The 16,542-nt window shown below is 38.1% G+C and overlaps 1 protein-coding gene across 1 annotated transcript in view; it reads left to right on the top strand.

Moving 5' to 3' along the window:
* grid2 (glutamate receptor, ionotropic, delta 2) overlaps positions 1-16,542 on the top strand; it is a 640,517-nt gene that overhangs the window by 558,486 nt on the left and 65,489 nt on the right. The window contains exon 13 of the mRNA XM_073819480.1: positions 10,029-10,224. Coding sequence (XP_073675581.1) covers positions 10,029-10,224 — 196 coding nt within the window. The remainder of the gene's footprint in view (positions 1-10,028; positions 10,225-16,542) is intronic.

The raw sequence follows: 16,542 nt of genomic DNA, 5'->3' as shown, positions 1-16,542 counted from the left end.
AACAAACAACTTTCTTTAGCTTTCAATCTTCATCTCAGTTAAATATGCTGTTGTGTAGGCTAAGCATCACTAACAAAGATAGGATTTTCAGGCTTTTATTGTGTTTGCATAGAAACGGTATTAATTAAGCAGCAGTCTTCAAATGAAAATTACACAAAATTAAAAAAAAAAAATTAGTATGTGTCTAATATAGCCCAGACACAAAATGTGTTCAGTGTGTTTGTGAGTAAATACTCCCAAGACTTCAACACACTTTTCTCCTGCTTCATTAATCAGTTAACTTATGTATGTGTGTACCTACCTTACCATTTTTTAGGGACATATTTGTACCCAGAAGCAAGTTAAACCTGACTTTGTGCCTGTGTGCGTGTGTGTAGAAGATCTCCTGTGGGCATGCAAACTCCCTGTTTTAATTTCCTGTGGCACAAATTAGATCTATCATTCCAGTGAGAATGACGTCAGACATCTCTGCACCAGTGATTCATTTAACCGCCTGGTTGAGTGCACAGAGACAGACAGAAAACAGTGCTTTTTCCATTTTGAAAAGGTGATTTTTTTGAAGTGTATTTCTGAAATAAATTTAATTTGTGATGAGGTGGTACATTTCAAACCGGAGCCGCTGCTGCTCTTCCCGTTATGAAGATCATGGCCTTCTATTATTAGCATTCAGAACTCAGGAATATGTCATTTCTATAAATATTATGTGACGGGTAGATGCATAATTGGTGACGAATCTTGTCAAGCATCAAAAAACAACAAATTCTGAATGTTATACGAGAGTAGAAGTTTTTAACATTGGAAACAGACTCAAATGCTGTCACTTTCTATTAGTTTGAGATGGTGGTTTGGGTGTAAATCATGAGTAAATTAATTATCCCGTTTTAATTCAAATAATTTGTATTATTTATTGTTACATTTTTTTAAACTAGCTATATTAACTAATTCAATTACTAAGTCATATGTAATAATAGTCAGATTGTTTTTTAGGTATCATAGGCTATGTTCACACAGCAGGCAAATGTGGCTTACATGTGACTCAGATCTGTATAGAAGCCTGTTTCTGACACTGAAAAAAAAGGTTATTGCAACTTATCTCACAATTCTGAAAATTTTCTGAGAATTGAGTGATGATAACTCACAATTCTGACTTTTTTTTTCTCAAAATTGTGAGATATAAACTTATAATTACGAGTTATAAATAAGACACTTGCGTGATATAAACTCACGCTTGCGAGTTATAAAGTCAGAATTCCAAGATATAAACTCGTAATTCTGAGAAATTAAGTCAGAATTGTGAGATATACACTCGCAAATCTGTGAACATATCAGTCTTTATACTCAGTACTGCACTGTAAAAAGTTTTCACCAGATTCAACTTAAAAACCTAAGTTCTGCAGCTGCCTTAAGTTTTTAAGTTAAATCAGCTTAAAACTACAGGTCATTTTAACTTATTACAATCAAAATTAGTTGATTTAACTTGTGAGTTTAAATGACTTAAGTTGATTTATCTTTACATTTTAAGGCAGCTGCTAAAGTATTTAAGTTGAAACTGGTGAAAACTTTTTACAGTGTGGACAGAAAAAAAGTCAGAATTGTGAGATACAAACTCACAATTGTGAGAAAAAAGTCAGAATTGTGAGATACAAAGTCACAATTGCAGGAAAAAAAATGTATAAAGTAATTTTTTTTAAGTTTATATCTCGCAATTCTGACTTAACTCGCAATTGTGCGTTTATATCTCACAGTTCTGAGAAAAAAGTCAGAATTGCGAGTTTATATGATGCAATTCTGTGAAGAAAAAAGTCAGAATTGTGAGATAACAAGTCGCAATATCCTTTTTTATTTTTTATTCAGTGGTGGAAATGGTGTTTTTCTCATGATAGTGTAAACAGCACAAACCACATGGAATCTGATCTTTTTAATTACGATTGGTGCCACTTGCATATTTGGTACTAAATCCGATGCAGATCAGATGTTTTGCAATGAGACCACAGTCTGAACAGTCAAATCGGAATTCATGTGATGTTTACGTCACTCTAGATCAATATTCATCATGATTCTGCACACATGGGAGTCACTTCAAAGTTTTTATATGCCCAGGTTTTTGAAAGGTAGTCAGTGGAAGTACAGTGATGTGTCAGAACTCATAAGTACTACAGTGGCAACTCTATATACGTGCAAAATGAGGGCTCGTATCATAAAAGTTTCAAAACTCTGCTCTTGTCACGATGCAGGCAGGAACACACGAACAACGACGGAGTAAAAGTGAAGGTATTTAATAATCCAATGGAAACACAAGCAGACACAGGAACAGCAGGGTAAGACATTCATATAACATTAAAGACCGATAAGAATACAGGGGAAACACACACCTTATAAACACACAGACTAATTACACAGACAGGTGCAGACAATGACGGAGAAACCAAAACACTCAGAACAGCGGGGAAAATGGGAAAAACCAAACAAGAAAGTCCGGGGGTGTGACATTACCTCCCCCTCCCGGAAGGCACGTCCTCGTGCTGACAAACAGACAAAGGAAACAGAACAAAGTCTTTGGAGGGGGCTTAGGTGGAGGACGGACTCCCGGGAGGAGGGCACAAGATGGAGTCCAGGGTGGTGACGGAGGGAGGAGCCAAGGATGTGACAGGAATGGGCTGGAGCAGGAGGAGCCAGGTGGGACCCAGAACGCAGCCAAGATGTAATCCCATGGTGGAGCCGATGGAGGGAGGAGCCATGGTGGAGGAGAGGCTGACGACTCCTTGGGGCCGACCGACGGAGGCGGAGCAGGTGGTGGGAGAGCCTGAGGCGGAGACGGAAAGCCGATGATCTTGGGTGACACCGCGGATCCGGAGGGCCAAGGCGAAACCCAAGGCTCTGGCGACCAAGGCGGAGATGGAGATCCGGAGATCCGCGGCGGAGCCGGAGCGACAGAGGACCGAGGCTGTGCCCGCGGGAGGGAGGAGGTCCACAGAGCCGGTGGGACGGCGCGACGAGGCACAGCCGGAGGAGTAGAGTCCAGAGGCGAAGGTAGGGTGACGACTGACCAGGGCGGAGCCGGAGGGACGATGGTGCCCGGTGGAGCTGGTGGATCGACGGGCGACGGCGGAGACGAGGGAGCAGAGAGCCGGGGTGGAGCCGCAGGGTCGGAGGGTCGAGGTGGAGTCCAGGACTCTGAGGCTGGAGGCGATGGTGAGGGATCCTCCAGCCATGACACCGATGGAGACTGGCAGACCCGCAGCGAACCCACCGCACAGATGGTGGGCTGAGGGTGAGCAAGGGGACAGACAGTCGACAATGGGGATTCAGGTAGGCTGGGCGGAAACCAGCAGAGATTCAGGATTAGGTAGATGAGGGAGGGTGGGTGGGAAATCCAGGCAGATAGGCATTTCCATGACACAGTCCATTACATCCCCAAAACCTTGTTTCAGCTCACCCTCAGTGATAGTGCAGTGGGCGGGGCTCTCTACCGCCCTCTCTTGCTCCACGAAGCACTCCACCGTCGCAGATGTAATGGCCGGCTCACGCACCTGATCAGCAGTTTTGTCCCTTTCGGCACTCCATACTGCTGTCGCTCCGGGCTCGGGCTTTCCGTCTACGATGGGCTCATAATCCGTCGGTCGGGGTGGCTGGCTGGGCTCTGGGTCTGGAGTGACACTGGCGAGATTCTCCTTGGAACAGGCGGGAAACGAGGATCGGTTTCTCGCCCGTGTCCACTCCACAAACGAGGCAAAGTCCGCTCGAGGGCCGTTCTCGGACGACGACGCTCTGCATGACGCGTTGAGGCTTGCATCATAGAACATACAGAGCGCGTCGTCCGGATAGCTGGTGGTATGAGCTACGAGCTGGAACATCAATGTGTATCCCTCGAGCGGTAATTCCCCCTGCTTCAGCCGTAGCAGGATGAACTCTGGACGTAAAAAGGAATCCATGGGGAAACACAACGGAAACAAAAAGGACTGGAAAAAACAAACGGGAAACAAAACGGAGGTGAACACGCAAAATAACTGTTTTAGGTTGGTCTTTCTGTCACGATGCAGGCAGGAACACATGAACAACGACGGAGTAAAAGTGAAGGTATTTAATAATCCAATGGAAACACAAGCAGACACAGGAACAGCAGGGTAAGACATCCATATAACATTAAAGACCGACAAGAATACAGGGGAAACACACACCTTATAAACACACAGACTAATTACACAGACAGGTGCAGACAATGACGGAGAAACCAAAACACTCAGAACAGCAGGGAAAATGGGAAAAACCAAACAAGAAAGTCCGGGGGTGTAACAGCTCTCTTCTGTCACATCCCTGTCTTTATGTTTCATATTGCCTGCACATAATTTTGCTGGCTTCTGCGGCAGGTCACGCAATAAATAAACGCATAATCACTTACTTTATTTCCTTTGTGTTTATTTCCGTATGACAGCACACTGCGTAAGTGTTGCCAAATCCACAGATTTCCCACTGATTAGACTTTTTCCACTGTTGCTTTTCAACTCTGTGGGTTGAAGTGACCCCACTAACGCGATATTTATCCCCCGGAACGTGATTGGGATATATTTGGACTAGTTTTGAGAAGCAATTAGTCCGATTTTATTGTGAAAACCTGACAACCATGATTGTATTGTTCTTTTGCGCATACGGGTCAGTTCAGAACCATGATTTGTTCACACTGGAATTGAGCACTAAGGCTTGCAGTGTGAACATAGCCATATTTTATTTATCAGGCTTTTATGGCTAATAGAGAGTGATATAGAATATGGAGCTCATTGGAAAAACACCTCGGTTTTATTTAGAGGCCCAAACTGAGCAAAAATGTGACCCTGGATCATAAAATCATTCATGAGGGTCAGTTTTTTAAATTGAGATTTACACATTGTCTAAAAGCTGAATAAATAAGCTTTTCCATTGATGTATGGTTTGTTAGGATAGGACGATATTTGGCCGAGATACAACTATTTAAAAATCTAGAATCTAAGGGTTCAAAAATATCTAAATATTGAGAAAATCACCTTTAAAGTTGTCCAAATGAAGTTCTTAGCAATGCATATTACTAATCAATAATTAAGTTTTAATATATTTATGGTAGTAAATTTACAAAATATCTTCATGGAACATGATCCTTACTAAATATCCTAATAATTTTTGGCATAAAAGAAAAATTGACCATTTTGACCTATACAATGTATTTTTGGCTATTGCTACAAATATACCAATACTTAAGACTGCCTTTGGTCACATAAAATTTGGTGCAGTTGCTGATATTTATATAGACAAAAAGTGAAAGGATGTTTTTAGTAAGATGATATTTAAATGAGTAATAGAGTAAATGAGTAATGATCAAAGCTGTGTATTTTTTATTGTGGGGGCAAAACATATAATACAGTGAGGATTAAAAGATGTACAAATAAACGTTCCTCAAAATCCTGAATCAAACAGTTGATTCAGTTCAGTACATTATGATCTTTAAATACAGCAATATAGAAATATAACTTATAGATATGTTATCTTATATTTATATTTATATATTTATATATATATATATATATGTGTCAGTAGAAAGCTGTGACATCCTGAAGGTGGACATTTTGAGATTTATACTACAAAAAAATACTAATAATTGACTCTCCACACTATGAGATGTCACTAATCAAGTGCTGTAATTAGACTAATCAGATTCACCAGTGCCCAGCAATCAAAGAGTGTGAAAACTGTGTTTTGTAATAACATGTACTCTGTGATTTCTAGTGCCTCACTTGCGGTTAATCAAATTCAGCGATGACTAGCAGTGATAGAGTTAATTGTGCTTGTAGCGATCCTCGTCTCCTTCGTCATATACCCATGTAGGCGATTTGGGGAGGGGGGCGTTACTAGGGAAAATGAGAGTGTTTAGTATTAATTTTTTCAAGATCTCAGTTTGTTTATTTTTCTTTGCATTACATTATCATTAATGAGCTTGTGCTTAGATTGCTTGATTCTAGCTCTATGCACCTAATTAGGATTTCCATAAATTTAAATGTTTTATCTTTTAATGTGTAGACGATGACAGGGTCATTACAGAAATAATTACAGCCTAAACTCCGCTCCCAGGGGTCTGTTGTATTTAAAATACACAATTCAGTCAGGATGAGCTGAAATATTTATGAGACCAACTGGGTGTTGGGGTGAGTTCACAATTACATTTTTTTAGTCTTGAGAGGAGAATCATGACTTAATAGATTTAAAGTCGGTACAGTTTGTTTAGCATCCTTCTTTTGTTGCTCTGAGAATTTTAAACCAGACGGATAGGGGACCGAAAGGAGGAGCGTTAGTTCATCAGTCTCTTTTTATCGACTTTACTGATCCTAACCCAGTGTTAATTAAATCAGGGCAACATCAACTTATCGGCAACTCTCACTTACCCCACATAGCTCTAAACCAGTAAACACAAAATCTATACATTCGCTCGTTTCATTTATCAGGCAGGTCCTCAAGGAATTCAGACGAACACTTTGTACTTATTTGATATCGAATACATTTGTGTGGAACTTTTTCAGCAAGGCTGAATTCTGAGGTAAGTATCAAAAGCACAAATGAATGCCTGCAGAGTAAAATTTAACTGTGGAAACTGATTTTTTTTTAGCTTTGTTTTACATTATGCACATGTCGAATGGCTGAGATTCAGCTGTAGACGTTCAGAGAAAGGATTTATCAACTTGTGAGTGAGGAAAACACTTCAGATGGATGTTGTTAGTGTTGATTGCCATTGTTTTGAATGATTTGCAAGACTGTGCCACTGATTTGCTGGATGCAATAAAGCTTAGCAAAAAAAGAAAACATCACTGATGTTCACTTTTATCCCAGAGCAGCATGAAAATGCCATCCAATTTGCCTTTTTAACTGTGAAAACTAATAAAGACTGTACTGCAGCCTTAATGTGTAAATCTGCATTACAATGTGCCTTTGTGTGGAAGCGTGTTTGAATATTCATGTATATCGTTAAATCGGTTTAGAAGTATAAAAATGGTTTAGGAAACAGATTGTACAATGCGGGTCCATACGTGTCGGTTTTCAACATGGCTGTGAGATGCATCCATCTGTGAAGGTGAAGGAGGGCCAGGCTACAGGCTTCTCGAGATTTGTTGTTTTTTTCCTGCACTCTCAGTTTGCCAGTCGTGCCAGTTTGCCTGCGGTCTGGCTAGTCACAATCACTCTGTGCCATAGATGACAGTTTTCCTGGGCAAAGGAAAGAGATCAGCTTAGCGGCCGTAGCATTTGAATGCCGCCAGATGGTCACCTATAAAGGGTGTGAAAAAGCGTATACACAGATAGATTGCTATTCTTGAGGCTAACTGAATTTTGCAGTAACACATTGCTGCAATGCAAATGTTCCACTCGTATTAAAAATTACAGAGATGGATTTAACTGCAGTCAACTGAATCTATAAATAATGCAGTCTAGGGCAAATCTACAACAGTCAGTCTACTTGTTCAGCACTGACCCTGTTTGAAGATCCCATTTTCTGGCTTTTAGTGCATGCTATTTAACTGTGAGGTCATCTATATGCTAGTGTACTCAGAAATGTAGATGGATGCTTTTAAAATATGCAGTTTTTCTCTTTCAGGAAAACAAACTTAAAATATTGAATACTTACCCTGCACTAAACAGATTTTCTCCAGTTTTTCTAGAATGTAAATTCTAAAAATAACCGTAAATTAAGTAGAAATAGGCAAAACAGTGTCACGTGATCCTTCACAACTCATTCTAATATGCTTATTCCCTGCTCAATAAAAATGTCTTCTTATTGTCAGTTGTTAAAGGAGAAGTTCACTTCCAGAACAAAAATGTACAGATAATGTACTCCCCCTTGTCATCCAAGATGTTCATGTCTTTCTTTCTTCAGTAGTAAAGAAATTATGTTTTTAGAAGAAAACATTTCAGGATTTTTCTCCATATACTGAGTTTGAACTTCCAAAATGCAGTTTAAATGCGGTTTCAAACACTGTAAACAAACCCACCTCAGAAAGAAAGGTCTTATCTAGCGAAACGGTCGGTCATTTTTAAAAAATGTACAATTTATATACTTTTTAACCTCAAATCCCCATCTTGTCTTGCTCTGCCTGAACTCTGTTTTTGAACTAACTGTTTTGAACCAGAGATGCACAGCACAACGCAGAGAGACAAGACAAGCTTTTGAGGTTAAAAAGTATATAAATTGTCATTTAAAAAAAAAATTGAAAGTTTTTAAAAATCCTGAAATGTTTTCCTCAAAAAAAAAATAATTTCATGACATGAACATCTTGGATGACAAGGGGGTGAGTAAATTATCTGTAAATTTTTGTAAGTTGTCAAAATTCTTTAATGAACAAAGTATAAAAGGATATAAATTAATATAAAATATAAAGTGTTAATTTAAAAAGAGAATTTTTGTAACATTGTAAATCTCTGTTACTATTGATCAGTTGGGTGCATATTTGCTGAATAAAATAATTGATTTCTTAAAAAATAATACTGAGCCCAAACTTTTAAAATGTAGTATATATATTATATATTCAACATAAAATTCATGTAAATGTAACTGTACATAATTCTGATGTAATGACACAGTTATAGTGCACTTTTTTTGTACTTCTGTAATGCTTTTTAGTCCGGTGAACAAGACTATGTGCAAGTCAGTGTAATTAAATACAGTATGTGTTCCACAAAAATATCAAGCCATTAATTGCAAATATTGTGTTTATTCAAATTGACTTTAAGTATGATTGTTTTAAACACATAGTCACATATCAGTAACAGACTAATATGGCATTAAATTTCACGTTCCTTGCAGCTAATTCATTACGATGACATAAAATAGTGTAGTCAAACATACAGGTAATAAAAATGTAATTAATTGCCTTATCCATGAACATGATTCATGAACACACCTCTGGATGGTGAAAACGACATCTCCTATCGTTCCACTCTCTTTCATAGCGTTTTCAAGCTTTGCTTTTGTTATTGTTTTGAAATTGCAATCTCTGGCAGCGAAAACTTACATACTGTGCCTTTAAAAAGATGTGGGGGGGGGGTCCTTTTGTATGTTCATCTCAGACTTTCTATTTTAACAAGAAATATGTCAACACAGGGGTGAAAACTGCTTTTAGTGCTTTAGACCCACAGAGTGGAACACAAAAACAAAGGACTTACATTAGCATTGAAAGCTTGATTTCACAGTCTTGTGTTCCTCAGTATTCCTGCGGTGGTGTTTTATAGTACTGCAGGGTATTCGCAGGGTCAGTTTTATGGCAATTCTCCATGCAAATGACATCGACATATAACCACAATTCTTAGGGAGGGGCGGGGATTAAGTGCCAGGATTAATTGGGAGCAATAAAAGATTAACATTTGTGGGCAAGTTCATTAAACCTTCAAAGGGTGCTGGCGGAGTTAAGTACTAGAAGAAGGCGACAGCTGTCTGATGTAATAATATTTGATAAATTAGAGGTCAGTCCGACTATCTGCTGGAATCTCGACGGCACCAGCCCACGCTTTTCCGCTGTCATTGGCGTGCTCCTCAAATGTATAGAAATATTGTTATAGAGTTGTTCGTGTTGAATATTAACAGTGCGAAAGCACTAATTTGTATCATTATCAGTTTTCTAAATGAAGTGCGACTTAATGAAACGCTTTGATGAACTGCGGTATTTTGATCATGGTGTGAGGGGAAACAGAGTAGGCTTCATCTTTATTGTGTTTTCCAATTATTTGCTTAATATAAATATTACTGCAGGGAATTAGTGTCCCTTGGTTGGCTAACTTTTAATTAGATGTAAGATATTAACACAAATTGCTGAATAAACAGTATTCGACATAATATAAGTGGGTGAGCGACTGAGAAACAAAGCTGCTGGATAGATTTATGCTCACTTGCACTGGTACAATTAGGCTCAAACATGTAGGTTTTGAAAATAATGGTTTAATCGTTAAATTATTATGCCTCCAGGCATCAACCCAATAATGTTGTTTCTCAAATTGTAATATGTTTCAATGTTCCCCTCCAGGTCTCTTCAGGATTTGGCTAAGCAAACAGACTTGCCGTACGGCACGGTTCTGGACTCCGCCGTCTACGACCAGGTCCGCAGTAAAGGCATGAACCCTTTCGAGAGGGACCCGATGTACTCCCAGATGTGGAGGATGATCAACCGGACAGGAGGCGCTGAAAACAACGTGGAGGAATCGAAAGAAGGCATCCGGAAGGTAGGGTGCTCCGGGCACTATGACTGCCGCCATCGTTTATCTAATTACGGTGCTTAACTAAGCCACGGTTTGTGAAGATAGCGCTAATGTTCTCTGAATAGAGATATCAAAGCAAAAAATGCGCTAATGTGGCTTAATGGTGCTTGAGTTATGAGTGATTTAACTCTGAAAATTCCCCCACCGAATTCCCATACTAATTAGGTGCGGGTTAATGCCTTATTTGTTAACCCACAATATTTTATTCCTCTCTTCCAAGCGTGTTTTCATTTGGAATTTTAAACGAGCTTGAGCGCTGCAATTAAAAAGGCTGGTAGGCAAGTGAAGTATGAAGGCAGAGTCTGCGCCGCCTTCAGATCTTGTGAGAATACTAAAGAGTAAATGGCTGACTAGAGTGTTTTGTTAATGTGATATCGTCTCACAGGTGTTCGGGTAAATATTGTATGACAAGGTGACACCTCTGTCTTGCCAGAGGCATCACCCTCCTTCAGCCTCTCCTTCCTTTGACTCTTCTGTTTCGCCTGCCTGTCTTCCTCTGTGGCTTGTAGGCTTCAGAGCGCCCCCTTGCGACTGACTCCTGGAGCTTCTCTCAGTGTTTATGACCACAATGTGATTTACATTCAGCAGTTTAACTGATGCTTCTACCCAAGTGCTTCAGTTTTACATATGATTCTGGTTAGATTATTGTCAGCAGATTGTTGCCATGCAAATCTTGAACCTATAAAAAACAAGCCAACGTTATATGTTTTTTTTCTAAGGATAATAGCATTTTTTGCAAGCAGTTGTGCTTGAATAATATCAAAGGAATAGTCCACCCAAAAATGAAAATTGTCATTATTTGCTCACCATTGTTCAAAATCTGTATGACTGGATTTCTTCTGTGGAACAAGAAAGAAGAATGTCGTAGCCAAACTTTTTCCATTCCTATTGCAATTCATTGAATATACATCTCTTGCAGCTGCACGCACATTGTGGTGGCAGAAAACCACTGGTAACAAAAGGAAGTAAACAGGTTAAATCCATGGAATTAGAAAAAAAATTATCGTTGTGCCTTTGGATGTCAGAATTGCAATGCAAATTATTTTTATAGAATAATGTCTTTAAAGACACCATTTGAAGCTAAATGCAGACGTTTATACGGACAGACTTTTGGTCAAACCTGCTATGATTACTTTACTTTCAAAGCGTAAATTTGTTTAAAACAATAGGTCTACATAATATTCACATATGCAGTTCATACGAGGCATATTGTATTAGACCTAAAGTTACAGCATGAAATACTATTTAAACCAGTATTTGTACCATTTTACATAACATTTATCTATTTTATCTCACCATTCAGACAATTTTTCCTCTCAAATTTTATAACTTGATTTAACTCAATAATAGTGAGTTTGTCAATTCTGAGAAAAAAAGCCAGAAGTATGGGATATAAGCTCATGACTCTTGAAGGAAAAAGAGAGAATGACAAGTAAATTTTTCTTATCAGAATTGTAAGATATAATCTTGGAATTTCGAGAATAAAGCAAGAATTTTCAGACATTTTTCATTCTTTAATTCTATGGCTTTCTTAGATACTTGAAAACTGTTCTGGCACCAAATAGGCTCCGCCCACAAAAACATAATCACTGTTTGTTAACACGAAATTGGTCTATAAACAATAAACACAACGTATGTCAATAAGAACAAAATGCTTTGGTTACCAGCTGTCACGGATGTGCGTATTAAAGGAAGCACACAACGACGAAATACAATAACAGGTCTTTTAATAAATCCAAAACAGGTAAATCCGTACAAGAAGGGCAGGTAAACACACATCAAAATAACCTTGAGATCAGACAAAGAAACACTGAACTGAACTCAACTCATATAGACAGGTTAATGACACAAGGACAGGTAATGGTGATTACTAATAAAGACATAACGAGAACAGGAAACAGGAACAACCAAATATGGGCACAAGAGGGAGAAACCAAACTAAACAGTCTAACGGGTTGAGACAAAGGGCAAAACCAACACAACACAAACAGTCCTATGGGGCGTTACACCAGCATTCTTTTGTGTTCCATGGAAAAAAGACCATGAGGCCGACCATATGATAACAGAATCTTCATTTTTTGGTGAACTATATCTTTAATGCTCCAACAGCATTTAAAACATTGTAGAACTCTGTAGAGGTAAAACAGTTTTGTGTTTTTAAATGCAATATTGACTTTAAACAAATTCTGTTCCCAACAGAGACAGTGTTGACTTTTTGGCAGATACTTTTTATGTGCAGAAAGCAGAATAAAAACAGTGATCTTAAAATAAATCAGGAACTGACTTTTGGCAGATAGATGCACATTGTGATGCACAAGTGTTTAAGGATACTCAACAAAGAACAAGTAGAGAACAGATTCTTAGTAACAGAAAAGCCTTTCTGCCTCTCTGACATTTTCTCTTCTCATTTATTACATAAATAGCCTTGCAGACTCTTCGCAAGCACAGGCAAAAGTTCTTTTTAGCATTTTCAGCCAAAAAGTAAGTTCTGTCACCATTTACTCATTGATTTTCTTCCATGGAACAACATTTAGCAGAGTAAAAGTGAATAAGGAACAAGTGCTGTCAAGCTTAAAAAATACAATAAAGTAGCCCATATAATTTATTTGAAAACTTCTGAAACTATACAATAGCTTTTGTTAAAGAAGAGGTTCACTTCTAGAGAGAACTTTTTCTAATAATTTTCTCACCCCCATGTCATCCAAGATGTTAATGTTTTTCGTTGAAAAGTAGTTAAAGGTTGTGAGAAAAACATTCCATGTTTTTTCTCCATATAGTGGACTTTATGGTGGCCAACAAGTTGAAGGTCTAATTGCAAAACGATCTGTCATTTTCTAAGAAAAATGCAAATTGATATACTTTTTAACCACATTGCTTGTCTTGCGTTAGCTCAGCCTCGACGTAGGCAGAAGTACCGACCCAGTGTTTACAAAGCGAACGTGCAAAGACAGTCAAACACCCTTTACAAAAAAAGAACGATTTTGAAGTTGAAGGAGAAAATAAGATGCTTTTCACCCTACCCTACCTTTTTTAACCAAAGTACAAAAAGTGGGTGCGTGACTTCTCCATTGTGATTACACAATGTGTGGAGACATGTATGCACATTGCAGAGCTAGTGCAAGACGAGCATTCATGGTTAAAAAGTATATAAATTTATATTTTTTTAAGGAAATGACAGATTGTTTCACTAGATAAAACCCGTATTTCTCTGGGATCGTGTAGAGCCTTTTGAGGCTGCATTTAAACTGCAGTTTGGACCTTTAACCCATTGGCCACCATTTAAGTCCACTACATTTGAAGTCAAAAGTTTGACCCTGACCCTGGTCAAAAGCTTACAAACACTGATTCTTAATACTGTGCTGTTACCTGAATGATTCACGGCTGAGTGTTTTTCTTTCTGAAGCATCAGTGTGTGTTTGGACCTTTTGTAATAGTTTCATATGAGTCCCTCAGTTATCCTAGTGTGAAAAGATGGATCTCAAAATCATACAATCATTGTTGGAAAGGGTTCACATACACAGAAATGCTGAAAAAACAAAGAATTTGTGGGACCCGAAGGATTTTTCTGAAGAACAGTGGGCAATTTAGTTGTTCAGGACAAACAAGGGACTCATCAACAACTATCAATAAACAAAACAAAACAAAATGCATTTTGTATGATTGCTTTTTTGGTAAAATAATTAACATTTTGCAGAATTTTCCAAGGTGTGTGTAAACTTTTGACTTTAACTGTATATGGAGAAAAATCCTGTAATGCTTTTCTCAAAAAACATAATTTCTTTGTGACGAAAGAAGAAAGACATCTTGGCATCTTGAATAACATGGGAGTGAGTAAATTATCAGGAAATTTTCATTCTGGAAGTGAAATTCTCCTTTAATTGAAAGTAAAAGGAGAAAGTATCTTGAAAATATTGCTTAAAAATGCTTTGAAATAAAGCATTTTCACCACTCACTTTCACTGTATGGGTTAGATCTTTTGTGTTCTACAAGGTTTGGAACAACATAGCAGTAAGTAAATGATGATGAATTTAATTTCTGGGTGAACTATCCCTTTAAAGAATCAAAGAACAGCCGCAAAATTCATTGTGTAACAGCAGGACTTGTCGCAGCTTGTGAGATCCAAAATAAAGGAGTATCTGCTACACTGGACAAACATCTGCTCTGATTTCCCCAGCAAATATTTACGATGTTTATTCTCAGTTGTATTCATCCTTTCTCCGAGCTGGTCATGTGCTAATGCTGAGAGCCCCTGTTTGTCTCATTTTTCAATAATATGAGCAGACTGGGAATTTCATTTCAGTGCTAAGGAAGATGCTTTCATAATTCATGAGCGGAGCATACAAGATTTCTATTTTTATGGCACATTTTCACCCACATTGCAAAACATTAATACTTTCACTCAAGATGAATGCGTTTCATGAATTTTCATAGGTCTTATAAAGGGTAAAAAATGAGGTGTCCCTAGAAGTGAAGTTGACAAAGGATGGCAACAGTTTGCATGGCTTTCTTTTTCTTAGAATTGATGTCCTTAATAACTATTTTTAGTAAATGACTAAACTTAGAATAACAAGTTGCCATGACTGTCATCATGGTAACAATCATCTTTTTATGTTAAGTAACCACAGAAAATAAGTTTTTCAGTATTAAAGAATTTCCACATACTATAACTGTAGGTTATATGTACTGTAACCTTTGCGAATATTTTCGAGTGACATTGCATCCTGAAATAGATCTTAAGCAAAGTCATATTACAACACTAGTGTTTTTTTCCCTGTCCATGACTAGTAAATCATCTCCAGCTAACGTGGATATATGAAGGAGTCTTTCGTCTGGAAACTGTAGAACTCGCAGAAGGACATGAGAAAGTCTGCGTCCTAGGAAGACATTTTTCAGGTCATAAGATGAGATATCCCCATTATGTCTAGCTCAGTACCCACCGGAGGAGAATTTTGTACATAGACCATTAGTTGACATCAAAACATGATGGAAAGAGGGGAGCGGGAGGGGTATGGAGAAGGAGAGAGAGAGGTGCCTTTGACTGCAAACAAGAGAGTCGATATAAGCCAGCACTAAAAGGATTTCAATCATATTTCACCATACACAGACTTCATTATTCAAGGCTTATATGACCAGCATGTCCATCGCCTGAGAGAGAAAGGAAGAAGCAACTGAGGGCAAGACACACCTGAGAGTAGACTCAGAAGACGACTCAGGCACAGAGGGAGGTGGAAGAAAGAACGAGGTAGATGTGAAGAAAGACAGATTGAACAATGAGTTTACACAGAAATGAAAGTTCTGTCATTATTTATTCACTGCTCCAAACCTTTGTGACTTCTTTTACTTGTTGCTCTTTTCTGCCAACTTGCAATAAACAGGTACAGTACTGAAGCTTTAAAGCTCCAATAAGGCACTAAAAATCTTATGTAACTTGTGGAATATTTTCTTAATACATACAGTTGAGGTCAAAAGTGTACATCTCCCTTTCAGAATCTAAGAGGGATCATACAAAATGCATGTTATTGTTTATTTAGTACTGACCTGAATCAGATATTTCACATATACATATAGTCCACGAAAGAAAATAATAGTTGAATTTATAAAAATGACACTGTTCAGAAATTTACATCCCCTTGATTCTTAATACTGTGTTCTTACCTGACTGATCAACACCTGTATTTTTTTCTTTTGTTTAGTGATAGTTGTTCATAAGTCCCTTGTTTGGTCCCACAAATTCTTTGGTTTTCCAAGTTTTTTGTGTATTTAACCCCTTTCCAATAATGACTGTATGATTTTGAGATCCATCTTTTCACACTGAGGACAACTGAGGGACTCATATGCAACTATTACAGAAGGTTCAAATGCTCACTTATGCTTCAGTAGGAAACACGATGTATTAAGAGTCGGGGGTGAAAACTTTTTGAATTTGAAGATCAGGGTAAATTTAACTTATTTTGTCTTTTAGGGAACATGTAACATCTTCTGTAGCCTCTGAAGGGCAGTACTAAATGAAAAAAAAATATGATATTTAGGCAAAATAAGAAAAATGTAGGCCTTCACATCTCCATTCTGGTGAAAAGTTTTCACCCCCGGCTCTTAATGCATCGTTTTTCATTCTGGAGCATCATTGAGCATTTGAACCTTCTGTAATAGTTGCATATGAGTCCCTCAGTTGTCCTCAGTGTGAAAAGATGGATCTCGAAATCATGCAGTCATTTTTGGAAAGGGTTCAAGGGTTCAAATACACAGTGCTGGAAAACCAAAAAAAAATTGTGGGACCTGAAG

Source organism: Garra rufa, chromosome 15 (genome assembly GCF_049309525.1).
Source record: "Garra rufa chromosome 15, GarRuf1.0, whole genome shotgun sequence".
Taxonomy (NCBI): domain Eukaryota; kingdom Metazoa; phylum Chordata; class Actinopteri; order Cypriniformes; family Cyprinidae; genus Garra; species Garra rufa.
The sequence above is the reverse complement of the archived record's forward strand: the minus strand, read 5'-3'. Positions and strand labels throughout refer to the sequence as shown.